The sequence below is a fragment of the Metarhizium robertsii genome (assembly GCF_000187425.2).
Source record: "Metarhizium robertsii ARSEF 23 chromosome Unknown MAA_Scf_3, whole genome shotgun sequence".
Taxonomy (NCBI): Eukaryota; Fungi; Ascomycota; class Sordariomycetes; order Hypocreales; family Clavicipitaceae; genus Metarhizium; species Metarhizium robertsii.
The window spans coordinates 3,366,902-3,393,356 of record NW_011942171.1 but is presented as its reverse complement, the minus strand read 5'-3'; the positions used below and the strand labels follow the sequence as shown (position 1 = coordinate 3,393,356).

General features: G+C 51.2%; 7 protein-coding genes across 7 annotated transcripts; 3 read left to right on the top strand and 4 right to left on the bottom strand.

The window, feature by feature from the left end:
* Window positions 1-2,043: 2,043 nt before the first annotated feature.
* MAA_03411 (N-terminal binuclear Zn cluster-containing/DNA binding domain-containing protein) lies at window positions 2,044-4,258 on the bottom strand (the record flags this gene model as incomplete). Its single annotated transcript, XM_007821409.1, has 3 exons — window positions 2,044-2,853; window positions 2,936-3,832; window positions 4,040-4,258. 3 exons carry the CDS (start codon window positions 4,256-4,258, stop codon window positions 2,044-2,046), a joined length of 1,926 nt encoding a protein of 641 aa, XP_007819600.1.
* A 2,609-nt stretch (window positions 4,259-6,867) lies between these two features.
* On the top strand, window positions 6,868-8,871 carry MAA_03412 (Protein kinase, catalytic domain protein; the record flags this gene model as incomplete). The annotated part of the gene is made up of 2 exons (XM_007821410.1): window positions 6,868-6,946; window positions 7,031-8,871. The coding sequence occupies 2 exons, from the start codon at window positions 6,868-6,870 to the stop codon at window positions 8,869-8,871; spliced, it is 1,920 nt and encodes a 639-aa protein (XP_007819601.1).
* A 4,206-nt stretch (window positions 8,872-13,077) lies between these two features.
* On the bottom strand, window positions 13,078-14,058 carry MAA_03413 (uncharacterized protein; the record flags this gene model as incomplete). Its single annotated transcript, XM_007821411.1, has 5 exons — window positions 13,078-13,236; window positions 13,291-13,416; window positions 13,485-13,658; window positions 13,724-13,804; window positions 13,876-14,058. 5 exons carry the CDS (start codon window positions 14,056-14,058, stop codon window positions 13,078-13,080), a joined length of 723 nt encoding a protein of 240 aa, XP_007819602.1.
* A 1,636-nt stretch (window positions 14,059-15,694) lies between these two features.
* Window positions 15,695-17,866, bottom strand: MAA_03414 (Zn(2)-C6 fungal-type DNA-binding domain protein; the record flags this gene model as incomplete). Its single annotated transcript, XM_007821412.2, has 5 exons — window positions 15,695-16,305; window positions 16,388-16,647; window positions 16,703-17,025; window positions 17,073-17,621; window positions 17,684-17,866. 5 exons carry the CDS (start codon window positions 17,864-17,866, stop codon window positions 15,695-15,697), a joined length of 1,926 nt encoding a protein of 641 aa, XP_007819603.2.
* A 948-nt stretch (window positions 17,867-18,814) lies between these two features.
* On the bottom strand, window positions 18,815-19,132 carry MAA_10984 (uncharacterized protein; the record flags this gene model as incomplete). Its single annotated transcript, XM_011412929.1, has 1 exon — window positions 18,815-19,132. The coding sequence occupies one exon, from the start codon at window positions 19,130-19,132 to the stop codon at window positions 18,815-18,817; it is 318 nt and encodes a 105-aa protein (XP_011411231.1).
* Window positions 19,133-21,124: 1,992 nt separating this feature from the next.
* MAA_03415 (serine/threonine protein kinase) lies at window positions 21,125-24,306 on the top strand (the record flags this gene model as incomplete). Its single annotated transcript, XM_007821413.2, has 3 exons — window positions 21,125-22,034; window positions 22,100-22,197; window positions 22,249-24,306. The coding sequence occupies 3 exons, from the start codon at window positions 21,125-21,127 to the stop codon at window positions 24,304-24,306; spliced, it is 3,066 nt and encodes a 1,021-aa protein (XP_007819604.2).
* Window positions 24,307-24,610: 304 nt separating this feature from the next.
* On the top strand, window positions 24,611-26,086 carry MAA_03416 (WD40 repeat-like-containing domain protein; the record flags this gene model as incomplete). Its single annotated transcript, XM_007821414.1, has 1 exon — window positions 24,611-26,086. One exon carries the CDS (start codon window positions 24,611-24,613, stop codon window positions 26,084-26,086), a length of 1,476 nt encoding a protein of 491 aa, XP_007819605.1.
* Window positions 26,087-26,455: the final 369 nt, after the last annotated feature.

Here is a 26,455-nt window from a genome sequence, read left to right as displayed (position 1 = left end):
CGCTTTTGGAAAAGAGAAAAAAGAGGATTCGGGCAGGAGGCGGGGAAGACACCAGCTCTTTGTATTGGGAGTGCAAAGCTGGTCGGCGAGACGCAGGCTGTAGGCAGGGATCCTGGCGGACCCGTGAGCAATATATGCAGCGCGATGTCAGGTTTGGTACGATGGTTGGTGTACGACGTCGAAGAGGGGGGGGGGGGGGGGGGGGGAGATGTCCGAAATTAGGAAATTATTGCTCCTTGGACACTGGTATAACGTGGCGGCGAGAGAAAGGGCCATATTTATATACATGCGATCCCCCATCCATCCGTCCACCCATCCGCCTATCTTTTGATAGATGATACATATGCTGGCAGAGCCCGAGGACGTATCACCATACACATCTCTGCGCGTGCGGCTGCCGTGGTGGATACATCATACGTACTGTATGTACATGTAACGGTTTGCGACCCGCGAGGCGAGTGGCAGAGTTTTGGTCCCCGGCTGCCCGAGCTGCCATACTTTAATATGCGATCCCAGCGCGCCCGAGGGCCCGTGGCAGCGCCGCATTGCGCTAGCATACAGAATCGTCGTGCCATCTGTCAAAATGTTTGCTTGCCCGCCTGCGGCTTCAGCCTGTCGTGTCGGGTTGCGCCTCGTCGGGGATCCGGGGTCCACCATGTGCGACCCATCGATTTTTTGATAACGTCAATTACTCCGCACTCCAGATGCGTCTCAACTGGCTGGTGCCTTGGCATTTTAGATTTTGGCCGTGGCTTCTGACACCTAGTGAAAACTGGCGGGGCAAATTGCCCTATTGGCTGCGTCGTGGCCGTTGGCCCACCCCGCCGTGCTACGGCGTACACCTCTCCTCTCTGCCAAGTTAAAATTCGGGAGCCTCCCTAACCTTGGTCGCCGACGACTGACGTCTGCATACCAACATTACACACATGCTGGCGGCTTGCCACTGCCGTTGCCAGGTCGCCGTCTTTGTCAGGCTTGATTAGCTTTTTTTCTTTCATCTCCTCGTCTCAGCTGTACGGAGTACGCAAACGCCTCCCTTCCGCCCGCCAAGCTAGAGCCTGGCAGCAGCAGTCTGCGCTCTGTCCCCTCGTTCGCCGCCACCAATCCCCCTTCATATAATCAACCAAGCAACACGCTCGACGACCGACTATGCGGCGCGTATCGGCCCTCGTCCATGGTCGCCGAACCATCATCAACTACTCCGTACTCGCTCTAGTATCCAGAAGGTCGGCGGCCAAGACCCGCCCTGCCGCCTAACCCACGTGGGAGATGTCAAGACTTTGTGTGAAACCGGCACACCCGCGCGTCCATCGTCCCCTCCCGATCCCCCCCTTCGCATCTATTTTGTTCTTCCGGGCCCTTGTGCTCATGTGAGATCGCGCAGCCTAGCTGCTGATCCGATCCATTGGGGGACGGCCAATCTCACAAGGATGCACGCATGTAGCCATGTTGACATGACAGCATGTACATTGGCCTACAGGGCTGTAGGGCTGTAGGGCTGCAGACAGCACCTTGACCGTTGTTTCCCGCATCCCCCCTCCCTCCGCCTTTGCTCTAGGCTCCGTGCACATTCATCACGGGATTTAAATCTCCGAGCCTGTGGTTACTCCGTATCCTGAGTCTGTCTCACGTCTCCCCATGTGCTACAGTAAACGAGGACAAAAAGAGACGCATCCACGCCAAGCAACGACTGCGGAGCAAGCAAGCAAGCACCTGAGCACCACAAGTTCCAATGATACCTACCGAGTAGGCTGGCCCAAAAATGCCGAGGATCCCTTATCAAGTTACCTGACAGCCACTCATATTTATTCGGACGATGCTTTGAAACCCATTGTATTCATGCAATATATTTCAATTCCGATTGGCCAACTGCGTCACCTAAACATGATTCGGTCCGAAAATACCACTCAAATAACTAGATGTGAATACATAAAAGAATAGCTTTTGCATAGTGTTGTAACATGTTGCGCCGCACGCCGCATCGCGCTGCGTTGACCTCGAAAACCCTTCCTTCGTCTGTCCAGTCATCATTGCCTTCCCGCTTCACCCCAGGAGATTGGGTATTGGCTCGAAATTTTCAATTTCGTTGATAATCGAATCGTCTGTGGCAATCGTGTTCAGCATTTCCTCCTGGGAAAGTCCCAGCCAGAACTGTGAATTAGACCGCTGCTGCTTCTTCACCTTGTAAATTTCCTGTGCTACCGCCTTGACCTGTCCACGGGCACGGTCAGCGGCCCCCCAGACCTCAGAGAGGCGGTTCAGTGCCCCAATATTTAGGCGAATTTGCTGCCGAAGGTCGTCGTCGTCGTGAGGTATGAAGAACAAAGCCCACCTGCTCAGATGGACGATCGACGACAGCGTGATAACGCATGTGAAAAAGTGAGTATGCGAAAGCAACGATACGCGGTGGGTTATCATTGTACTGATGCTGTTGGCAGATTCGATAGTATGTCTGGTATGTGAATTGAATAAGTCGCCGGCAGGGATAGCCTGATGAGGAGCACATGAGTTGATATCCTGGGTTGGAGATGAGTCCAGTTGAGAGTGTGGCTGATGAAGCATGATGGAAGTAGCTTGATTCATCATGTGTGCCTGAAACATCATTTCGTCCAGCTGTCCATTCTTTTGCAAAGCGTCTCGTTTCGACTGCGGCAGATGAAGCCGCCAGTTTGTGAGAAGTGTTTCGATCTTTCCCAGATTTTCGTCTTCCGGTCCAAAGATAGGAGGGACTCGCATCAATTTTCCTAAATTCCGAGCACACAGTACTCGATATGCGAAGGATGAAAATTCGCGGTCTTCTCCGGAAAAGTCTTGATCTTCAAGGTCGTCCAAGTACAGAGGGATAGGTATTCGCTACAGCTCCTGGTTAGCTCGAATGAAGGCAGAGAGCTTTAAAGAGGATATGAAAGCAAAAGGGAAAAAACTGCGCACTCACGCCGGACATATATTGGTCTTCTTCGCAGGGTAGTGCGGCTCTAGCCGGGACATCAAACAGGAGAAAATTAGTTGCACGGTGGACGCCAGCAACCATTCCGTCAATGACAAATAAGTCCCACCAAGTGCGTCGCCAGCTTTCCTCCAGTACGGGAATGCCACGCCCGTGGTTTGCAGCGAATTCTCGCGTGTTCAGTCCCAGTTCCAGCGCCAAGGTCTCCGTTTCGCTCAAAATACTCCTTGCCCTGTCCTGCTGACAACTTCCGTCAAGACCAACAATGAGGAGCATCATAGCTTGAACCAGAAACCCGTCCTTGGACCGATTGGGGCCGCATATGAGGCTGAATGCTTCATTAAACAGTCGTTCTCGAGTAGGGCTGCCAACATCGAGGAAAATAGACCCGATCCATCTCATTGCTGCTAATACTGGTTTCAAAGGGGCCTCCTTCGATATGTGCGAAAGGAAGTTCGGGGGCAGGACGAACGGATGAGAGGCATGAAAGTGGTGGTAGAACGAATCGAAGCATCGTTCCTCTGTGGTAGGAACAGAGATGTGCATAGTAAGTCGACTTCCGTTCTGGTTTGCTGCCCACGGCGAAGGTTCTATTCCATTAACTGCACAATAAGACTTGTACAGCTGCATGTTAGTAGGCGGCTGCGCCTGGGGGAATTGAGTGGCCTGGGTATCTTGCGCAGGAATACCCGGCGGACCAAACGTGCTGCCCATAACCGTGGGCATATTAGCCGACCCGGTTCGTGCTCCGAGTAGCATTGGACAATCTGAACTGCTTGGGCTTAGGTCAGGAGGCGACGTGGCCTGTCTCTTGTTGGGGTTCTGAACTGTGCCACGACGAGGGCCTTTGTATCCTCTCCTGGAAGCAACATAGACACATTCATTCTGTGTATTGACACAACGGGCACATGGTGTTTGCCCATCGCATTTGAGATGTTTGCTGCGCTAATAGTGTAAAAAGATTAGCATAGGTGGTCAACGCCGGAGGCTTATAGGAATGCGCCGTTGAGGAAGTTACAAAGTGGGAAACAAATGCTTCAAGCCCACAAAAGGGCAGTCCAATACGGGGCAGAAAGGGTCATGGGAACTTACGCATGCCAGGCAAGCGGCGGGCACAGTTGATTCTCGCGAGCGTCCGTCATTGCTCATATCAGGAGGTGTGCTCTTCTCCGCATCTGCAACACCAGCAGCGGGGGTTGTGCTTTGTGCCTGAGAGCTAGGCGATGATGCGGAAGACATGGAAGCTGCCCGGTTTTGGAACGCTGAAAAAGAGCTGCCATCCGGCTCGGAAACTGAAGGGTTGACAGCCATAACCACGCCGTTGGATCTAAAACTCAGGATCCTGGTGCTAGAGAGCAATCGTACAGGAAGAATCAAGAATATCCACAAGCTCACGACCCACACGTGTCGAAGGTGTTGAAGTTGCCAAAGGCGTCGTAGGCTGGGTGATTAGTGTCAAAAGAGGAGACGAGTGAGCGATAGACGAACGAAAGGATGGGATTTCCTACTAGTCCGGATAAAGGCTCAGTCGTCTGCTTTGTGGTTTCCTACGGGCTGGGTGCTGCCACAAAGAGTAAGGCTCCCACAAAGTGTCGATCCAAGGTTGTGATGGGTGGGGAAGGTTTGGCGGCAGCAAAGAAGCAATTTTGTGGCGGCGGAGTCTCAACTATAGTAGGCATTTGTGCATCATTGCATTACAGCATCATCATGCTTGTCCCCCCAAAAATGCGAGCGGTTGTGTCCTTGTCTTGGCCGTTTTGGATGTGTTCATGTGGAATGTCCAGGTCGTGTAGGTTGTTCTCTGGCCTTGCCATAAACTTGGAATCCTGGCCACCTGGCTTGATCTATGGCCCAGGAACGCGTCGTACGGGGTGTTGAGTTCTCTATTTATTATTGTGTGAGTGAGTGAGAGGGTTGGGCAAAGGCTGGCTTGGCTGCTCACCGGCTGGTGAAGGGCCAGGCGTCTCCATACCATGTCCTGGACTCCTGGGATTCCGGGCTGCCGCGCAGGAGCTGGTGGAAGTCAGTGGGAAGGTGTGGATGTCTGTGTGGCTGGTCAATGTGTAACTCGAACAATTGACAGCAAATTGCACAGCAATGAGACGAGAACAATACGGAGTACAGTATACGGAATACTCGGCAAAGAGCCATGGAGTGAGAATACACAATTGCCAGGCTTGCGCGGACGCAGTCAACGAGTAGGGCGTGAGCATCTGCTATGCTGCATATGTGCTCTGTGCGGCATGGTGGTCGCTCTTTCCCAATTGCTCGAGTCAAATCCAAACCCGGTCAACGTCGTTGAGCCACGAGGAAGGCGCATCAGGCCATCTGCCCGTCTTGCCGTCTGCTCATTGGCGACCATCCAACTTCCATGCAGCTTGATGAGAAACACCGATGGGCGACGGACAATAGGCAATCGTCCAACGTTCCTTCCTCAGCCGAACCTTTCCAATCTCATTTTTCCTTTCTCTCAAATGCAATTTGCAGTCCGTGCCGACCAACATGGCCCATGCTGCTATCCAACTGAGACCCCCTTTCTCTTTGTCTCTCTCTTTCTGAATCTCGGCCCTAGCTCCCTGCTCTGTCCTCGCCCACAATCTAGATTGAACACTGGGCAGACCAAGCGCAAAAGAGTGGGTGTTCTACACAACAGCCGCATCGCCCGCATCGCATGAAATGAAACCCCAAGTCCTGTTTTGACAGCATAAAGGTCGCTTCTGTGCAGCAGCCTACTGAGTTTAAGTTTCTTTTCCTTTGGTACTGCCTTGTCTCGCCAGTGTGACGGCTACACTCATTTCGGCCTTACTCCGTACAGATGACGAAGGTGAGATCTAATAAACAAAATACACGGCATGTCTCAGAATGTGGCCAGATCTACGGAGTACGGGGTACAGAACCAGCAGTACCATGATCCTTGCTCGTACCTCTGACATTTCTGACTTTCGCTGCATACTCGGTGCTTTTACCGCGCATTCCTTGGGTCACTGCTGCTTATTTCGGAGTGCAAGACGATAAACGAATGATTTGGCGGGGACCCTATTACTATTCATTTCGCTGCTCAACCAGGCCCTGTCACCCACATACCTACGCAACAGTTGTAGTTCTTGGTGGACGGCCCATGAGAGTACTGTTTTTCCAAGTCTTCATGCGAGGGGGCAGCCAGCAATGAGCCTGAATCAAATATTGAGGACAGCGTCCGTATTCCTTCCCGTTTGCCTCGCTTACAAATAGGCGATGCGCCGTGGGGGCTAATTTGTCTGGTAAGATAGCCGTCACTTTCAGCCCAGCTGCAAGTCTAATACGGTACTCCGTACTCCGTACTGCAGCTCGAACGCGGAAAATAGTGCCATCCCGTCGATACGTATCGAATGGCTATCTAGTCTCCGGGCCCCAGCCACAAAGAGTCATTTCCATTGGCAAGGGCTCTACTCCATATCCCGGCAGTCTGGTTACTTCACCTACGTTGCACAAAGAAAAACAGAGCCATGGTATCGTATGCGCGGTATTGGATGAGGTGCGCGCGGGGTTGCGGATAGCCCTCCCGTACTCCGCATTACGGAGTAGCATTGTCGCAAATCAGAATATGAGATATCATCAGGGTTGCCGGGGTCCAGACCAGACCGAAGTGCTGACACCATTCATCAAGCGAAACAAGCACAACACCTCTAGCTGAAAGTAGTGGGCTCTCACAACTGCTCTCTACTTCTTAGCCCACGTGGCTACGAACAGACTCATTTCTCTGCGTACTAGAGCATGTTTCGTGCTTTTAGCAAGCCTGTTGCACGTTGTTGGCTCTGAGTTCAGCTTTCAGCTTCTCATCAACCACACCCCATCATGCATTCAGGAGGCAAAGTACCCGAGAGCCGACCCAGATTGTAAAAACTGACGACATTATCGCCCCGTTCGTTGCCCGGACGGTCATGGACCCAGTCTCTGTTGCTGGCTTGGCCCTCGGTGTGGCATCACTTGGTCTCCAGGTGTACACTGGTTGTATCCAAGGTACGAATCGCCTACAGGTCTCCACGAGATTTAGTACTCAAACAGTAATGAGACACTGATACACCTTGTCGTCGCCGTTTGAAGGCATACAGCTGTTGGTTACTGCATTGGGGTACAATGACGAGTGTAAATACCTCAACTTGAGGCTTCGGATGGAACAGCAGCGTCTTTTTGCTTGGAGCGAAACTTCGGGCTTGTTGGATCTAGAATCTGAAAATCATGATAAGATCCTCAACTCGAACATATTCAGTTTGCATCGCCAAACAGTGCTTGATATGCTGGTACAAATCCGATGCTTGTTTGACGAGTTCACTAGTCACCAGCGCAGACACAATAATCTAAAGACGGATCGAGATGACGAAAACTTGGTCGGTGCGCCAGATAAAGACGCGAAACAGGCCAACTTTCCCATATCGGATAGGAAGCGAGACTTTATCAAAAAAGCGATGACGGCTTGGAAGGAAAAATCCCAAGAGGGGTATCAAAGGCTTCGATGGGTGTCATTCGATAAAGCCGCTTTTGAACTGGTATTGTCCAAATTCTCCGCTTTAAACGACAACATGACCAATATATTGGATCATTCACTGCAGGTAGAAATCCGACACACAGTGGAAGACACGAATAGGGGAGTTTTGCTTTTGCATCACAAGGTTGCAGATTTAAGCCACCTTGTGCTGGCGTTGAAATCGCAGCTAGATGCGGGAGCTGCCTCACTCCCGACCGCTTCTCCCCTGTCAAAGTTGGAAAGGGAAGCAAGTCTCGATGCCTTGATGCAATTATCTAAACTTGCCAAGTTCAAGGCACTTAACGAAACTCTTGATCCAAAGACTGGAAGGCCCTCTCAAGCAGACAAAGCGGCGGCTGAATTCCTTGAACTTGCAAACCCATCTCAGCCAGGGAATATCCAGATTCTGCGCTGTCTAATAGAGCTCGGTTCAGAGGTAGATGAATCGGAAGCTTCACGCTGTGAAGCGCTCATGAAAACACCCGCAGGTAGGAAGAAGGTCTGGATAGAGTGGAAAGACTACGATACAACTGGGCTGCGCGAAGACTCCTTATCGAAGGAGGACATTATCGATCGAGTGAGAAAATTGGCATCTCTGCTGAGTCACAGCCCGAAGCCCAAGGCTTTCAGAACACCACATTGTCTCGGGTTCTTCGATAAAGCTGACCCCGATATCCCTGCTGAGGATGTCGATATTCTTGATAGGCGGTTGGGTCTGGTATTTGAGCGGCCTTGCAATGATTCACTACATCCCACACTTCCGCCAGTGTCCCTCCACAACCTTCTTCAAGATGATCGTGTTCGAAAACCACGCGTAACAGAACGGGCCCGACTGGCAACGGCACTGAGTACTTGTGTCCTATACCTTCATGCAGTCGACTGGTTACACAAGGGCCTTCGAAGCCGCAATATTCTCTTCTTCCGTACTCGCACCGGGACCGTCGACTATGGTCAACCGTATCTCTCTGGGTTTGACTATTCACGCCCGGGGGGCTCGGACGAGATGACAGACGTGCCTGGAGATGATGCAGAGCACGACTTGTATAGACACCCGGATACGCAGACAAACAGGAGGAAGGAGAGGCAGCGCTCCAAGAAATGCTTTGACATTTACAGTCTGGGAATCATCTTTGTCGAACTGGCTCATTGGAAGACGGTTGACAAGATCCTTAAGATCGACATGCGAAGGGCTCGGGGCAAGCCAGAAATTTTGCGACAAATTCAAGACGAGTTGCTTGGTGATGAGCGAATGGCAGATGTTGGAGGTGAGATGGGCGAAAAGTTTGAGGGTGCGGTTAGGACTTGTCTTGGTGGGGGGAACAGACTCGGACTTCACCAAGGGCGTGAAGATGCGGCCGAGAAACTATCGACAACATTTTACGAGAATGTTGTCAAAAGACTTGGGCAGATTGCGGTGTAGGGATACATCCGAGGACTAGGGCGTGAATGATGCAGACTAGCTGGCAATTGGTTGTGGTGCCGCTATTCGTTTCTCAACGGAATAGCCATGTTCATAATAATATGACGAGAATTACTACAGGGCCTCGATGTGCGGCCCAACTCGGAAGAACCGGATCAAAGCACCGCTGTCAGTTATCTGACTGTCTGTGCAGGTGGATCTCAGACCTTGGAACTCGGGAATTTGGGTCCAGAGCAGTCAGGTGAATGAGGTGATGCTTTGGGATTGGTGCTACATGATATAATTTCAGTGCATAATCAACCGTATCCTGTTTCTTCTGCCCCGGCGCCATGCGAAGGGCAAGCAACGTTCGCCTCTGTCGTTGGGCCAGACCTGGGTTGAGATCTGGCAGACATGATGCATCTGCCATTTGCACAGCCCCTCCTCTCCTCTCGCCCCAGCGACTCCCCAGTGCCAACTCCTGGAACCCCACACTCAGCTCGCATCTTGATATCGGAACATTGAACCAAAGTCAATTTTTAGCAGCAGCATTCGCAGCACTCGAAGCAGCAGAGGCCGGCGCAAATGCCGCAGCAGATGGCCTGTTTCTGGGTCAGCATTGACCCATTCGTACTTCAAGTAAAGGCTCAAGCGCGATTTTTTTTTTTTTCTTCTAGGGGGAAGGGGATGCCGACAGGCATTGCACGACGACACGCCGCAGTCAGTCGCAAGTGGAAGCGGGCGTGGCCGGTCCAGGCGATGATGAAGTGCGTCACGGATGAGACAGATGGGATAAGCTTACCTCGCCTTCCTCGCCGCCGCCTCGGAGGCGCATGGAGTCAGCAGACATGGGCTCAACAGGGCGCTGCAAAGTCGACTGTCAGCGGAGGGTTCGCAACAGATGTTGTGGTCATGGTGTAAGTTGATAGCTATTCATGTGGCCAACGGGACGAGCCGACTTGGCAACAATGGCACGGGCAAAACAACGAGGCTCGCGGCGCAGAACGTACAGGCTGCTCAGTGCTAGTTCGGGACTCGGGAACGACCGCGGGAGCAGGCTCCTGGGTCATCTGTTGTTGCGTAGCAGGCATAGTTGACTTGATATGAGGGCTTATCGAGCGAGGCTATAATATTGAGCGTCTGGGAAGCGGAGGGGCAGCGATGACGACGTGACGTATGGATGTTGGAGACTCGAGCACACAAACAGCGCGTGGGAGTGGGATGACGGGCCTTTTAAAACCAACATCAGAAAGCTGGATGAACAGGTGGTCGGATTGGCCAGGGGCCCTTTCCCTTCTACGTAATTCGGACTATTCGCGTCTGGTTTGGGAAGACGGAAAGGATGGCGGCAAGCTTCGATTCGCGGCGTCGCGCCTCCCGTTGGGAACGACACAGCCTGCTTGGTACTACTACGTATCAGACTTGCCAGACTCGGTTGGTGATCGGTACTCGTACGGGGGTTTATCAGCTCTGTACGATGCCAATTACAGCCGGGACTACATGGATGACGGGAGGTGAGGATGGGTTCTGGCCATGGCGGTGCTGTGGCGTCGGCACGAGACTGCCGAGCTCGTACAGCTCCAAGAGTGATGGGACGGAATATTTATGGAGAAGACGCATCATTGTGTTGGTGCACACACTCGCAACAATCGGCCTTTTGTCCCTTGACCGTTTCAAGAGGGAGCAGGGTGGTGCGGGAGCTCAAGTTGGGCCGACGATTCGCCCAGTGGCATCGTGGGGTGAAGCCACGTTTGGGACGCGATGGTTGTCATTTTTTGTGCGGATGGACAATGATGGTTCCGCATGATTCCTGATATATCTCGTCGCAACTGCCAACGACCCCGTTTCAAGTTTCGAAAACACACACACACACACATACAACGAGCCATCAGACTTATTGTTCCTATTTCTGTGTCCACGACAGCCATTTGCTTTTTTGATGCCGAGTGTCGCATCTTGTTATTGTTCCCCCACAGATTGGAGGTTTTGACGTCCAGGGCTTTCGCGCCCCCTGCCATCGTCCCATGGGCCTTTCGGAACATCGGCACCGACCAAGCCTCCCCCTTTTCCTAATCCATCATGGCGCCGGTGACGACAGTCTGGCGGTCCCGGCCCACGGACGCTGACCCTGGGTGGTTGGGCGGGCAAAAGGCTTCGGAGCGCAGGAGGCGTGCAAGACACGTCCCTGGCCGATCCAGGAGCAACAAAATCCTGGTTGTGCGCGTCTACGTCCAATCATGACTGGTTACTCCGTACAAGGCCCGGACTTGCGGGTGCTGCGTTGTCATTGTGGCTATGAGTCGTGCTGCCTACGCTGTGCGCCGGCCAGACGGTCATGTCGGCCGGTCTGTGGGCATGGGACTCGGCCGGTTTCCGAGGGCGTTTTATGCGTTTTGCCCTTGATGACGGAGGAATGGTGCAAGCCTCTGATTAGCCGCCCTGGCTGGGGATTGTTTTGAGCTCGCTGACAGAACGTTGCAATTGGGGGTTTGGTGCTTCGACTACTGCGCAACGATGGGCGCGGCAAGTCTGTTGTAGGAGTTGGGAGATGTCGGGTTTTGGCGACTGCGAGTTGTAAGAATGACGGTGAGTGGCCAAGTTGAGGTATGAGCGTGAGCTATGGTCTTGGTATTGACTTCATTCATTACCAGTGTCTTTTCTTATACATCTGACCGTTGAGAGCCATTTACTGACTAAACATATCTTTTTTTATAGTAATGCGAAACTCTACGCCTTCTGCCACCCATCGACATGCGTCTCACTCATTCGGGTAGACTATCCGCTAGGGGAAATCACCCGTCATTCATCAGCTCTGCGTCTGAAATTGCTGGGTTTTTTTTCACCAATGGCACGAAGTCCTATTGATCCTATGGAGCAGCTTGGGGAAATCTGGGACCCCAGAGTCCATGTTGAAAGATTCTATTCACTAGGACTCGCATAGCCTTGGGCGCAAGCTTCCTCTACTTATTCATATCTCGACGTCCGTCAAAGATAGCCAGGGCGCGGGTTAGATTTCGGTGCCTGCTAGCCTCGAATTCATGCCCTACAGTGAACAGCAGTCCCGGCCTGGCCAACTTCAAAACATAATGTAAGCGCTACGCCAGCCAAACTGTGTATAGAAATACTGTTGCTAGTTGTGACACTGGGTTATTACGCCTTCGAATTGACTGCATGCCGACAGCAAAGCTTGAATATACCAGGCAAGTTGACGAAAGATGGGTGCCGAGAGACATGGGCGGCACGATCGGGTCTTTATCAAAATGAATACATATACGGGTGAACATGTCACAAGTCCCCGGAAAGCGATACTTATTGGGCAGTGACTGGAGTCACCATTACCGTCCACTGTATGCGTTGGAGCGATTTCGAAAACACCAAGCCAAGATTCAAGAACCGGATAGCTAAGCCAAATGAGTGTCGGTTTTATTTCGTTGCAAAAACTAAAGAGTCTCAAAAACAAAACATCAATAATAAAGAAAGACGTGTGACAAAGTCCCAAGTTGCTGTCGGCTCCAAACCGTCCCTGTACTATATGCCCCATTCCGCCCACATTCTCCCGGTCCTTGCGAGCGCTCGATGCAAAGTTGCCACAAGGCTCATAGATGCATCTTGTAAACTTCAGGTGTGCTGAAGAAATCGATGGTGAATTCTGGTGGAGGATGCGGTGATATTTCGCACCGAAGCGGGCGGTATTTGTAATCTTTTTTTTTTCTTTTCGGCCAGACGGGTTTTTTTCACAGATACACAAATACGTGTCCTGCCGCTCTGACAAATTTCCCCTGGAAGCAAAGTCGATGGGACCGGAGCTTCGTATGTAAACTCAATGTCGTGATGGTGTGAGCAGTCTGGTCCCCAACCAACCAACCAACCAACACAAGACAGCGCGGACAAAAAAGTATAAAAACGACAACATGTTGAAAAGAGATGGATGATTCAAAATGTGCACAATGACCAACACGGATGTATCCTCCTTTTGTGCTGGGTGGCAAGTGTTTCGTCGTGCTCGGGAAGGCAGTCGACGATGCGACAGATGGGCTCTGAGCAGCGAGTCAGGACCTCCGTATGTTCCCCGGTATGAGCAATGAGCAAGTCATGATTCGAAGGGTACATCTAGACAAATCCATTGTCTCTTTCGACATGGCGTCGAAAATGAAGAGACTTGAGAGATGCGAGCATGATCGTATGTGTCACCCGATTCACTGGCGTCGATTCACCAATTGCTCTTGCCTACGCAGGGTTTGCTATCAAAGCTGCAAGTCTTGGTCGTGATGGATCGTCGTTGGGGCGTAATTTGCGAATCTCATCAAATAGCATTCCTACCACATCGGGCTCACCTTGAAGATCGATAGGATGTCCTGGTGTCTGGATGGGATTAGTACCACTATGCTGCGGTAAGAAAGCACATGCAACTCGACATTGCCATGTAGCATTAGTACTTACAAAGCTCGTTTGCGGTGCGGTACATGTAGTCTCGGAGTCCTTCTGCTCCTGCTCCTGCTCCTGCTCCTGTGTACGTTTTAAAGTACTAATCTGGTGGGGAATTCCATGTGCGAACTCATAGAAAATCTGGACGGGATTAGTATCCCCGTGCTGCGGTGGGAAAAGGAAGATTCGTACTTGAACTTGGTACCTACATTGCTCAGCAGCTCATCGCTGTCATTGTGAAGCCGGTGAAGGAACCCTTGAATAAGGTCTTTCCTAATAGCACGGAGTTCTAGGCCCTCCCAGTCCTCCAGTTCTCCTTCCTCTAGTTCTTCCTCCTCTACTGCTCCGTCCGCTCTCCTTTTTAGAACTTTAAGCCAGGAAATCTAGACGATATTAGTACCACGATGTTGCGGTCGAAAGCACGATTATGACTGAAATTAGTACTTACAGAGTCGAGTAACGCCGTGTTGCAACATTTATACACTTCGGTTGCGTACATGACATGCACGCTCTCTGCGGTGCGGGCTACCTGTAGACGCCATTAGTCATAGTGGCACTATCGACTTGACGTATTATTTGTAGTTTGGGGTTAGCACTTACGGAGAGATGGTCGTCCATCCCATTCTTCGCCAGCAGGCCGCAAAAGTATCCGTCCAAGAAGTACACTGCCGGAGCATTATGTTCATCATATGCTTTCAAAAAAAGGACAGCACCTAAACTTTTGGCGACCAGCTTCTCCAAGCCCTCCGCAAAAGTTGCATCATGCTCATTATTGGGTTTCATCCTGGCACTAGATGGCTACGCCTTTGTTTGTTGGTGGTAGTCGCCAAGGTGAGAAAAAGCCAGCCCAGTTGCTGCGTCAGTCCGGACCAAAAATATCTGTCGAGAGTGGACGATGGAGAGCAGGAAGACCCAGCGCAAATGCAGGCTGTAAGCTGTAGGCTGTGTGATGTTGTGCCGAGGGAAACTCGAATCCTAGACCAATGTTTATTGAATTGTTGAAAACAAAGGTGAAGATGAAGGAGATGAAGAATGAGCCCATGTCTGGCTCCCCGTCGAGGTTTATATACCTGAATCCCCAGTAATATTCATAGCCTTAGGGCAGAGCGAGGAGCTGCATCAAGTCATGAATAATGACATCTCCTGTCCCTGTTCAGATGCTGTGTATCAACTATCCGCCGTCGCAGCCACAGCCTCACCACGCAACCGGTTTGAACAAAGGGCCACCTCCAAAACATCAGAAGCGACACAAACGAGTCCTGGGCCTGGTCAATTTTCACCGGACTCTGAGCATAATCAAATGGTCAGCAGACCTCATCCTTTGGTGCTTCATCATACATCCCGTCTGCATCAGATGGAAACTGGGTCCTGCACAGGAACAAAGCGCCGACGGAAGGGGGGGTCACAAGCTCGCTTGCAATGAAAGCAGCCCCGTCCTCTCCATCAGTTCTTACCAAGATCAACACGGGTTGCGCTCGTGTTCAACTTTTCCTCATTCACCACACAAGCTCGCGGCCTTGTCAGAGGACCACAGCTCGCCATGCATGGCGCCGCGCCGTAAACATACGACTCCCCTATGAACAGCCAGCGATGTTCAGAACCCGGACAAAGAACGACAGGAACACAATAGCCACCAACGAGGGCAAAATGGCAAGCAAGTCTTCTTGGACCACGGTAGCCCGCCGGGACCCCTTCCCAGGATATGATACGGCCTTGTGAGCGCCTCCTGCTAACGCATCAGTTCCTGGTTCCGACGATGCCGTGAAGGAAGAGCAGCCGGCCGTCATTGATAAATCGAACATTAGGTTCTCCAGGCTGGCTCTGCCCCCCCCCCCGGGGCCGCCTGGCCAACAACGTATATGGACTACGCAGGCGTCGACGAGAGGCTCTCGAAAAAGTCCAGCGGCAACTAGACAACCTGCGAGAAGATGAGACATATGCGCCGCTGATGACCACTTCCAGTCCGCCCTCCGTCGGTCTGGGGACGGCATCTGTGTCGAGGCGCTCAATCAGAGCGTCTACTCGGCACTCGCTATCGTGACGTGGCTTTTCTGTGTCCCTTTGTAGGGCACACTCTGGTCCGGCAGCGAAGCACGCCTGGTAGAGATGGTCAGTGCAGCGCTCAATGTCTTCGATATTTTGGCTGCAGCCCCGTACCGTTGTCAGACTGCAAACATCGGATCCGTAAAGCTGTAAGGAGTAGGCATACGCTGGCGATCCCGGTTCGCCCAGAACTTCAGAGCCGAATTGCCGCAGCAACAGAGTCCCATCAACAGTGATTGTTATATAAGTGTATGTTCGCATGATGACATGTGTAAGCAGATAAAACATAATCATTAGTCGCTGTATGATAATGCCCCTTTTCTCACCACCGTACACATACTTCATGGAACTCGTACTTGTCTCTCCAATTGCCCAGCTATTGCCCCAGCCTCGCCCACAGCTCAATCAATGAGCCAAGCTGGCTCTCCACTTCCTCCAAAAGCGACCCCGAATTCCTCGCAAGAGCTTCCTTGACATTGTCTGGCTGCGGAAGCACAAACGACACGGGCAAGTCTGGCTCTATGGCTTCCACACCCCAGCCGTGGAGGTACCGCCGCGCAGACTCGGGAATGGTCTTCCCCATGGCCCATGCAAACGCTTGTATGCCCTGCAGCAGGTACCCCAAGACCTTCATGCGGCTAATGCCCTGCTGGGCAATCATACAGGCTGTTGAGAAGGCCGGATGAGTGGCCGAATCATCCAGGAACGGGATGAGGGCATACATGCAAAGGTGTATGTGGCGATATGCAAGACCACCCAGGAATTGCCATTTGTTCATGTAAACCCCTATTAGCTCCACGTCGGCGATGCAGCGTTTGCGTAATATGTCTCTGACAGTTGTCCCAGGGAGATCGTAGAGGTTGTGAAACGGTGTGTCGAGGGGCACGTCGCGAAGAATAGTGAAGATGATTTCCGTTTCGTGCATTCTTGCCAGCTTTGGGTTAGGGCTTAAGGAAATACGAGTGCGTGTTTTGGGATTTATCATACCTTTTCATACATGTTTCCGGTGTCATGTTGCTCCAACAGTGAAATCTGGGCGGTAGTTGAGCTACATATGCCAACAACCTACAGTAGAAGCTCTTGCGGCTACGCAAGTCGGTATCACTTCCTGTGATGGCGCCTTGGCAGATGTACTGCATTAGGTCATTCCAGAGCTCAGTTAAATTACAATTTATGGTATTGATGCCCGGAACCAAGGGGACAGCACTGGTGGCTTCATCATACAAACGGCCCAAAACATCCATGTTGGCAGTACCAAATTCGTCGGGCGGTTTAGGCACCTTTGGCGCGGGTAAAATGGACGGATGGGAATAGTAAAAGGCAATTCGACTGGTAGTGCTTAGCTCATGGTTGTTGTTTTTTTTTCGCGGAATTTACAACTCACCTTTCCATAATGTACAAACCCCAAAGCACACGGCTAATGATACACTTCTCCTTTTGGCTACCAGGTCTGCTCTCAAGGGCCTGAAACTTCTCCTCCAACGACAGCCTGTTGAGCAGAGCATACGCCGTGTAAAGATATATTCGGGATATCTTGTCTCTACCTTTGATGGCCATCGTGAGGTACATAAGGACGAGGGCGACGATGTTGGGGATCGACGCACAACCTTGTTCCCGTTCATATAGCCGCTTGGCCTCTTCGAAAAAGCGATCTGAGAGGTTTTGTTTCGCAATGACTCCAAATTGCTTTGCTCTCTCAGAAAAGTTCTGTTAAATTAGTTCAATGGTCGAGGATCAGAATCAGGGGAACTAACACTTTCAACCGCACAGATGGCATTGACTAGAAACGGTGTGCAATATCTAGAACCAATTACATGTCCAGACTTCATATCCTCGATAAAGACGTCTTTTTCGAGAACAGGTAGAAGGTAGGTACCATTGAAATGAAACAGATTTGTGATGAGCTCAGACACAAGCCCGTCGCCCGCAACAATCGTCCACGGTCGAGCTGGAACCTTGATAATGCTCCCATCCAGAGCCAGGCGATCCAGCCGTTCCAGCTGATAACTGCCGTAAGTTTCGGACGGTGAATGGTTCGGGAACAGCACCTCAGCTTGTCTCACAGCTTCAAAGACAATGAAGGGTTCGCCAGACTCTCTGATGCGACGAAATAATTCCAACGCCTCATCCTTGGGCTTAGTACATAACAGCTGAAATAGCTCCCTGTACTGTTCATTCTCATTCATCAAGTCGTCTCGCTTCTGCTTGAGCACGCTAGTCAATGCCTTACCCCTTTCAAGCTCATAAGTACACGACTCGCCTCTACTGTGGCAGCGTTTACAGGTTGGTCTAGAGCCATTGCACTACGTCTGTAAGCATCCACTCGTATCTCGGAAACAGTATATGGGAAGGTTTGCCAACTCACCTTGGCCTTTCGTCGCCTGCAATTCTGGCATGCGACACTGATCATCGCCCGCTTGGGTCTGATGAAGGCACGGGGCGGAATTGACCGGTTACTTTGGCCATTGAACGGCGCGGACGGCGCATACGCTGATGGCTTTGGGCAGGTGGGTAATTGTCCTTGCCCTGACGGTTGCTTTGAATTCATCGTGTCAAGGTTTTGTGGCTCAGAAATGTTGAAGATTGTAAGAGGCTTCGTAGCATTCGGTGCTCAACTTATACGGAGCACGGAGTCGAGTGGTTAAGAAATACAGCCGGTGTCAGCAAATTTGCTGTCTGGCGCTTTCGACGTTTCCATTGTAGGTACCAATGGAAAAGCTGTGCTAATACGGAGTCAAAATTCTGGTGAATAAAGAATGACAAGTCGACGGCATCAACGGCTGCAACTGCATGGCAGTATCGAATCACGTCGAGGCGGAAAAGACGTCCGGTCCTGCGAGAAGACCCCCTGGCTGCTGATTTCCAGGTTTGTGAATCGTCACTTTAGATCGATAAATGCGATGTGTCACATCGGCTTAGCATAACGACCGCCCTGTTGAGCAGCCAGCTCACCATGGGGGGAGCGAAAGCCACTTGGAGAAGCCTCTAATCGCCTTACATATGTATGTATAGCCCTTGCTATACTACGACGGTAATAGACACACAGCCATCTCACCACTTGATATTGCGACATGTCATCAAGGCGCATCTTCTGAGGAAACTCAGCCGCAAGCTTCAAAATGCCAAAAGAAACCCGCCCATTCTCAAGGCTTTCATGCATCCAATCACAATGGTTCTCGTATCTACCCACCAGCCTCATCAAGAATTTGCCCATGAGGACGGGGCGGAGATTGAAGGAAGCCGAAAAGTGCCATGGGGGGCAAGATTCCTAGATCCTTATCATGACCCGGCATTGCGACCAACTCCCATGTGCATCCCATGTCCGGGTTGCGGTCCGTATGGCTGGTGAGGTTGTTAGACACGTCTTGTAGAATCGGCATGACTGGCACGGAGTACTGCCGCTGGATGGGCTGCTAGGGCATTGGTGGCAGTGATGGTTGCATATAGTCGCCTTGTTCTGGGCCTTGCGGTTCTACGTTACGTGAAACCACTCTTACTACCCTTTCTCCCTATTCTGTGAGGCGTGGAAGATGGTCAGGATGTCGATACCGATGACGGCAATGCCCTCGACCGTGCCGCCGGAAATGGCCCCAATAATGGCTTTGCTGCCATCAATTCCGTTTCTGTGGCTCCTGATGCCATTATTATTGATTAGCATTCCTGGTGCTCCCTCCGCCACAACTTCCTGTTCATGCTGCCTAAGTTTTGTCATCGATTTGTGCCAGGAGAATGTTGCCAGGCGTTGAAATAAAGTTGTCGTTGTGCAAATGGCGAAGTGATAGTGTAAGTCCCGGTGGTAGTACGGCGAGACCATTTTGGAACGCGGTGGTACCCGGACAAGTGAGATCAAAGTATATATTGCCCATGTCATTCCTCCTGCAGTCACTGCCAAGGGGAGTACAGTGTGATTGAACATAACAGAAATGAGTCGTCCGTTCACGGTGTCCTAGAGGGTGAGTTGTGATCAGTCAATACCCGTATTTTCAACCGCCGTTCTACGAAGGGCAGGAATGATGCAAGGGTCAAGCTGGCACAACTCACCCGAGCACAAACCGTATCGGCTAGGCAAGTCTATCTCCTATTCGGGCGAACATTGAGGACCTGTCGAATGCCATTACCACCCACGCATCAAAACCTCTGCCAATGTTGTTGTAGCTGCCGAGACGTTGTGAAAGCAGAAAGCGAACTGGCCCCAGACGAAGTTGACATCCTCGTAGGTGACGATTCGCTCAACAAGGTTGTTTACAACATTGTTTCAGAGGCAGCCGAGATAGAGATGCAAGGAAATCCAGCGGCGGGTGGAACTTAGAGAGTATGTTGATGTCTACCTTAGAGCAGCAGGGCTCGACGTCAAAAAAGAGCCACGGATTGCTGTTCAAGTTCAGACCGGCAGAGAAGAATAGGATGAGAGAAGTTGTGACGGAGGCCGAGAGCCTGAGAAAATTTCATCGTCGTGATTCCAGTCCTACTCCATCCTCTGCGCAATATTGTCGATGGTTGATATCCAACTATTGAGAGCTCTAATCAGAGGCAACTATAACGACAACTGCAGCTAGTGAATAAACGTGAAGCGCCATATCAGGTCCACCATGGATCCAATGGACCTCTATGCATTTTACCGAGACTTGAAAACGGAGGCTGAAGTATCTATCCTCCCGGTGGTTGATGATGATGGACGATTGAGTTATCATTTCATGAGCTGGAACGTAATATGCACTTGGTATCAGGGAAACATTGACGCGGCCTGTTGTGTAAGGAGCGTAGTCAGGCCCCTAGTTGATACGAATTGCAGGAAAATGGTCGTGGGAGGCTTTTCAAAGCTAAAAAAGAGCACGAATGTCTCTCAGGGGGCAAGATGATTGGCGTAGTTGTTCATGAGACTCACGAGGTTGCGACAGATGAATGGGGAGAGGCGAGTCACGTGTGAAGCTTTCGACAAACTTGAGCTGCCGTGATCACTGACAGCTCGGAAGTTGTAAGGCAAGTGCCATCGCTGTCTTGGCTGCATTCATTTTCATCAATTGTTACCACAGGCTGCGGCAGAATATATTTGCCGACCAAGAAGTCGATACACACTAATATACATACTGTAGTGTCAATAGTAGAATATAGAGCGCGACGTATAGATAAGTACGTAAGTAGTTAGGTCTTGGGAGGTACCTAACCTGGTCAAATTCCTGGGTAATTTTTCCCCCAGAGTAGATTTTCGCAGCAAATACCAGAGGCACTGGCATGGACAGGCAATTAAGCCCAAGTTGGACGACACTGTGCGTCGCCTCAGTCCATCGACAAATTTCAACTCTTCCAAAAGCTGGCATCTCCAGATTTCAGGTCCCGCTCTTCAACAAGGCCGGGGAAGTCAAGCCACGGGTTTGGTCTATCTCAAGGCCCCGAGTTGCCGGCCCACTGGTGCCTGAGCAAATTTGCCCACTGGTCCACAAAGTTTCCCATACGCTTATCGAAATGTGGCTCCCCAAGACCAATGAGGCTGAGGCGTCTTGTGCCAATCATTCATGCGTGACACCCAACTCTGTGCGTCGACGTCAACACCATCAATCCAGTCTGAAGAGACTGTCCCGTGTTGAAAAACGACACCAGCTTTTTTCCATCATTCCCTCTTTGCCAATGTCTTGATCGTCTGCTTGTGCGGCTCGACGCTACTCTCCTGAAACGACAGGGAACTCATCACCAGCCCGGCCGTCCGCGTCATCCTACTGTTGGTTTGGCTGAGTTGCCTCGCTTCCCTCCAGTGCAGGCAATCTCGAATTTGCTTGCGAGGCCAAACACCGGCTCGAATCTCGACATAATGGCCTCCTACGGCTATCAAGCCGCACCTCACCAGGGCTCGAGACATGCACAGCACGGAGGATACGCACCGCAGGCTGCGCCGTCGCACGGCGGTGCGCCCGCTGGCACATTCTCCCCTGGCACCAAGATCCAGGTTGGCAGTCATCGAGTCGTTATTCAGAAATACCTATCAGAAGGAGGATTTGCACATGTCTACTTGGTCAAACTCTCCAAACCCATCGACGGTACCGATCTGGCGGTTCTTAAGCGTGTTGCTGTTCCCGACAAAGAAACGCTGCGGGGTATGCGTACCGAAGTTGAGACCATGAAACGACTTAAAGGACACCGACCGATCGTAACATATATCGATTCCCACGCTTCAGAACTGAGAGGTGGCGGATATGAGGTTTTCCTCCTCATGGAGTATTGTGATGGTGGCGGCTTGATTGACTTTATGAACACACGCTTGCAGCATCGCTTGACGGAACCCGAGATATTGCACATTTTTTCCGATATCGCTGAGGGCGTTGCTTGTATGCATTATCTCAAACCTGCCCTCCTACATCGAGACTTGAAAGTTGAAAATGTCCTCATTGTGAACCGCGGGTCGTCGAAGCGGTTTAAAGTATGCGACTTCGGATCCTCCGCCCCTCCACGAGCTGCACCGACAACCGTAGTCGAGTGTCGACTTATGGACGAGGACCTTCAGAAACACACAACACTGCAATATCGAGCGCCCGAAATGGTTGATGTATATAGAAAGCAACCGCTCAACGAAAAGTCGGATATTTGGGCATTGGGTGTGTTGCTGTATAAATTATGCTATTACACAACTCCTTTTGAAGATCAGGGACAGTTGGCTATATTGAACGCCAGTTTCAAGTATCCTAGTCATCCTGTCTTCTCGGATAGACTGAAAAAGCTTATTGGTATGGAGTTTGGTCTTGATTTCCAGCAAGATTTTGTTACGCCAAAAATACTAACAAGCCTCAAGGGTCTATGTTGAAAGAGAACATGCAGTCTCGGCCGAACATTTACCAAGTCCTAAAGGAAGCATGTGCCATGCAGGGCAGACAAGTTCCCATACACGATGTAAGTCGCTCCCTTAATGATGTTACTGTTCATACCTAACGTGGCCTCAAGATATATTCGAGCCAAGCGAAACGAGAGTCGAGACCTGCAAGTCAACCATCACCCACCAAGTCTCAACAAGGCCATCAAGGAGCCGTCGTGGGTGCAGTATACTCGCCACCCGAGCAAGAAGAGCACAATATCCCCGATATTGTGCCCATGCGACGGGGCCGTCCTACTGTTTCACCCGGGCCACAAAAGCAAGACCCGTCGCGAAAAGTCACTGTAGGGGATCCATTTGCCGCCCTCGATTCAACGAGTAGTCAAAAAGCTCCCGGGGCCGATGAGCTATCTGCGCGTTTCCCGACTTTGGACCAGTTCTCTCTTCTTCACGACAAGGGAGCTAAATTTGACTTCGACTCATCGGCAATTTCGCCAGAGTCTCAACACGTTGAGGCCGACCAACACGTGGCAGAGCGTCTGGCCGACGAAGCATTTGCCTCGCTACAACAGAGTCCAGAGAAACCGGCTCCCTCTCCACGACCTCACTCTCTCACTCCCCCTTCGCAGCAGCCTAAACACCTTTCCACTCCTCCTGTTGACCGATCTCCGTTGAACACGTCATCAGCGCCCGCAACAACAGAGCAGAGCCAACCCAGTCGGGCCTCCTCGATTATCAGCAGTAACCCCCAGCTGAGGGCCATTTCGGCTCAGGCTAACGCAAAATATGTCTCGACTGGAACGATGACATCTGAGTTTTCCTCCAGAGCCTCAACGCCCCAAATTGAGAAACATTCAGAGAAGAAGCTCCCTGAACGTACCCCGTCCCGCGCAGACCAGGATTCGCTGCCTCATCACGCTCGCCCTCAATACCTCAGACGACCATCTCTATCGTCACGGCCGTCTTTGGAGGATCATCGAATTCAGGCCCAGTCGACGGATTCTACGTTGAGCTCATCAACACATGTCAGTCGGCCACGCCCCGCCAGCACCAGTTTTGAGTCCAGCACTCTGGATTTCCTGCGGGAAAGGGAATTGGCTGCCAAGCCTTCTAGGATGACAGTGCAGTCATCAATGCAAAATCCACAGCGGCGGCCGGCAGCTGCACCTCAGACAATCAGGGCGGAGGGCAGAAAGCAAACAGAAGAGGGCCTGTTGCTAGACGTGACGAACTCCCCAGTGACAACTCAAGATGAACAAACGGATATCAATCGGAGATCGACTGCCTTAACAGCTTCTGGTCTTAAGAAATTAGCAGGCAAATATGGTGACGCTTTCAACCGGTTTGAAGGCGCTTCACCTCAGGAATCGGTAGGTATAATTCAGTCTGAGCTGCCTGAGTTACCTGAGTTGCCACAAAAGTCGACATCTCACCATGATGCAAAAGTTCCACCGAAGCAGGAACCAGCTGTTGGTCCCAGTGCCAATGCCCTGATCGATATTGAGGAGGACAGCATGACGCCAGAAATGAGGCGTGAGCTCGAACGTCAAAAGCTTGAAGAAGAAGAAAAACGAGTTGCTGCTGCTCAAGCTGAATACAAGAACCGGGTTGGCTCATCTGGGAAACCGGTTCCTGGCCCCAAGATCGTGGGGGCTTCACAACGCAAAGCCAGCACGATTCAAAGCCGCGTGCAGAGCTTGCTCAGCGAGGAGCAGAAACCATCTCCTGTTCAAAGGACTGCCCACGGTTATGGCAAGTACACCGATGAGCAGTCAGAGGCGCCTTCCGGTCAGAAACCAACGCCAAACATCGTTCGCAGGTCAATGGCCCCCAGACCAATAAATGCGACCCCTTCCAATGACTCCGGGTCCATCACGGTTTCTACATCCCATTCAATGCCAGCACCATCCCAGCCAAGATCTACGGGGCAAAAGCCACCTGCGCCGAAGAAAAAGCCCACTCATCTAAATAGCTTCCCCACAGGACATCGTCCGCCGTCACCAATTAAGCAGAGCCAACATGCCCAGCCCGAGCACCTCATTGCGGTAGACCTCCCAGGTCAACCTGTTCTTGAGATGTCAATCCAGGATAAAGAAGACTATATCGAAGATTTTGCAAAGCGATTTCCCAGTTTAAGTTCAATAGAGACGGAATCTCAAGGCAGTCGCCGCAGTGAATCGCGACGATGAACAGCCGCTGCGAGGTTTAGAATATAAATGTAGTTTTCATGATGGCATAAGCATATAAATGAATCAGTGCTCTGCACATTTACGAATTAATGCCATTTAATTAAATAATAAACGAACCAAATGTTGTGATCACATGCTGAATTGTCGAATGTTTTGTCTTGCTTTGGTACATGTCTGGCCCACTTTATTTAAGTTCTTATCTTATCAACGCTGCCCAATTTTTTTTTCTTGAGTAGCACCATCAACCACCTATCGCCAACTTATATCAAGTTTATCAACCAGCATTTAATCACAAGACTGTAAAATGGCTAAAAGGAAGAGACAAGCCGTGAACGGAAACGATTCCGCCGCAGCTAACCCTGTCCCGTCCAAGAAATCCAAGGCAGCCGACACCAACCCGAAATCTAAACCGTCCTCACCACATCATCCCGAAACCATCCAGATCATTGTCGGATCTTATGATCAAGTTCTGCACGGCTTAACTGCCACCATTTCCGACGACAAGGCCGAATTTGCAGATACCTTTCTCTTCAACGCACACAACTCCGCTATCCGATGCGTGGCAGTGTCGCCTCCCTCCGCAGCGGTCCCCGGACAAACACAAAAGGTGCTTTTGGCATCTGGAAGCACGGACGAGCGAATCAACATCTTCAATTTATCGGCGCACCCTCCTAGTCGGAAAAACCAAGATCTTCTCGCCAAGATTGCGCCGCGGCCTATTCTTGAGAATTCCAAGAACAGAGAACTGGGGACCTTGTTCCACCATACTTCGACAATAACTGCGCTTCGCTTCCCGTCGAGATCAAAACTTCTCACTGCCAGTGAAGACTCTACCATTGCGATTGCCAGAACAAGGGACTGGTCTGTATTGAGTACCATCAAGGCGCCTATTCCCAAGGCTCAAGGCAGACCGAGTGGTGATACGGCGGCATTTGGGGCAACGCCTTCGGGTGTGAATGACTTTGCCATTCATCCTAGTATGAAGTTGATGATCAGTGTGTCCAAGGGCGAGAAATGCATGCGTTTATGGAATTTGGTCACTGGCAAGAAGGCCGGTGTGTTGGGCTTCGGCAAGGACATGCTGCAGGAGATTGGAGAGGGACGGCATTCTACAGGGGAAGGGAGAAAAGTCGTCTGGGGAAATGTCGATGGTGCGGATGAATTTGCCGTAGGGTTCGACCGTGACGTGGTGGTCTTTGGGATGGACAGCGTGCCCAAATGTCGCCTTATGACGGGGCAGAGAACCAAGGTCCATCAATTTACCTATGTCAGCGCCGACGAAAGGTCGCTTCTGGCGGTCGCTACCGAAGATGGACGGATACTCTTCTTTTCCACCAAGGAGGACGATTTATCACCGCCAGAGGAAGTCAATGGGAAGAAGGGGACCCTGTCCAGTGCCAAGTTGGTAGGCTTTGTAGGTGGGAAAGCAGAGGGCATATCTGGCCGGATAAAAGATATCGTGATCTTGCCAAGCGAGGTTAACCAGGGGACGTTGTACTTGGTGGGAGCAAGCAGTGAGGGCAAAGTCCGGGTGTGGACACTACAAGCAAAGGATTTGGTTGCGGCCGCTACGAAGGATAAGACGGGCGAGAATCCAATTGGGAAATTGGCTGGCACATTTGAGTCGGAGAATCGCATTACGTGTTTGGCGGGATATGTGATGATTCCTCGGCCAGACGGTGCGGAGGATAGTGAAGAAGAGGGCCCGGAAAGTGAGGTTGAGGAGAAGGACGGCGACGACGACGACGACGATAATAGTAGTGAAGATGGAGATGAGTAACACATATCTGTTGCAATATGGGAAGATAACGACTGTGTATCACAGCAATATGTAGCATCTACGAAGTACCTGGCTCCGTGTAGTGTTGTATCTACGACATTGCCGGATGTACAATTACCTGCGCTCCCTCTTGTGATGAATATAAACCAGAAACATACTCCTATATCGGGGAGCCCTGCTGTGCTCAGCAGCCGGGAATTGTGTAAATTCATCTCAACTGAGTGAAGGGAAGCTGCTTCTTTATCAGTTATTCCGGGAGAGTCTTGTCATCATATCGCACGAGGCGACCCGCTTCGCGGCAAATTCATGTTCCACCTGTCGTAGGAATCGCGGCAGAAGGGTCTGGTACACGGGTTTGGCAACCAGAAT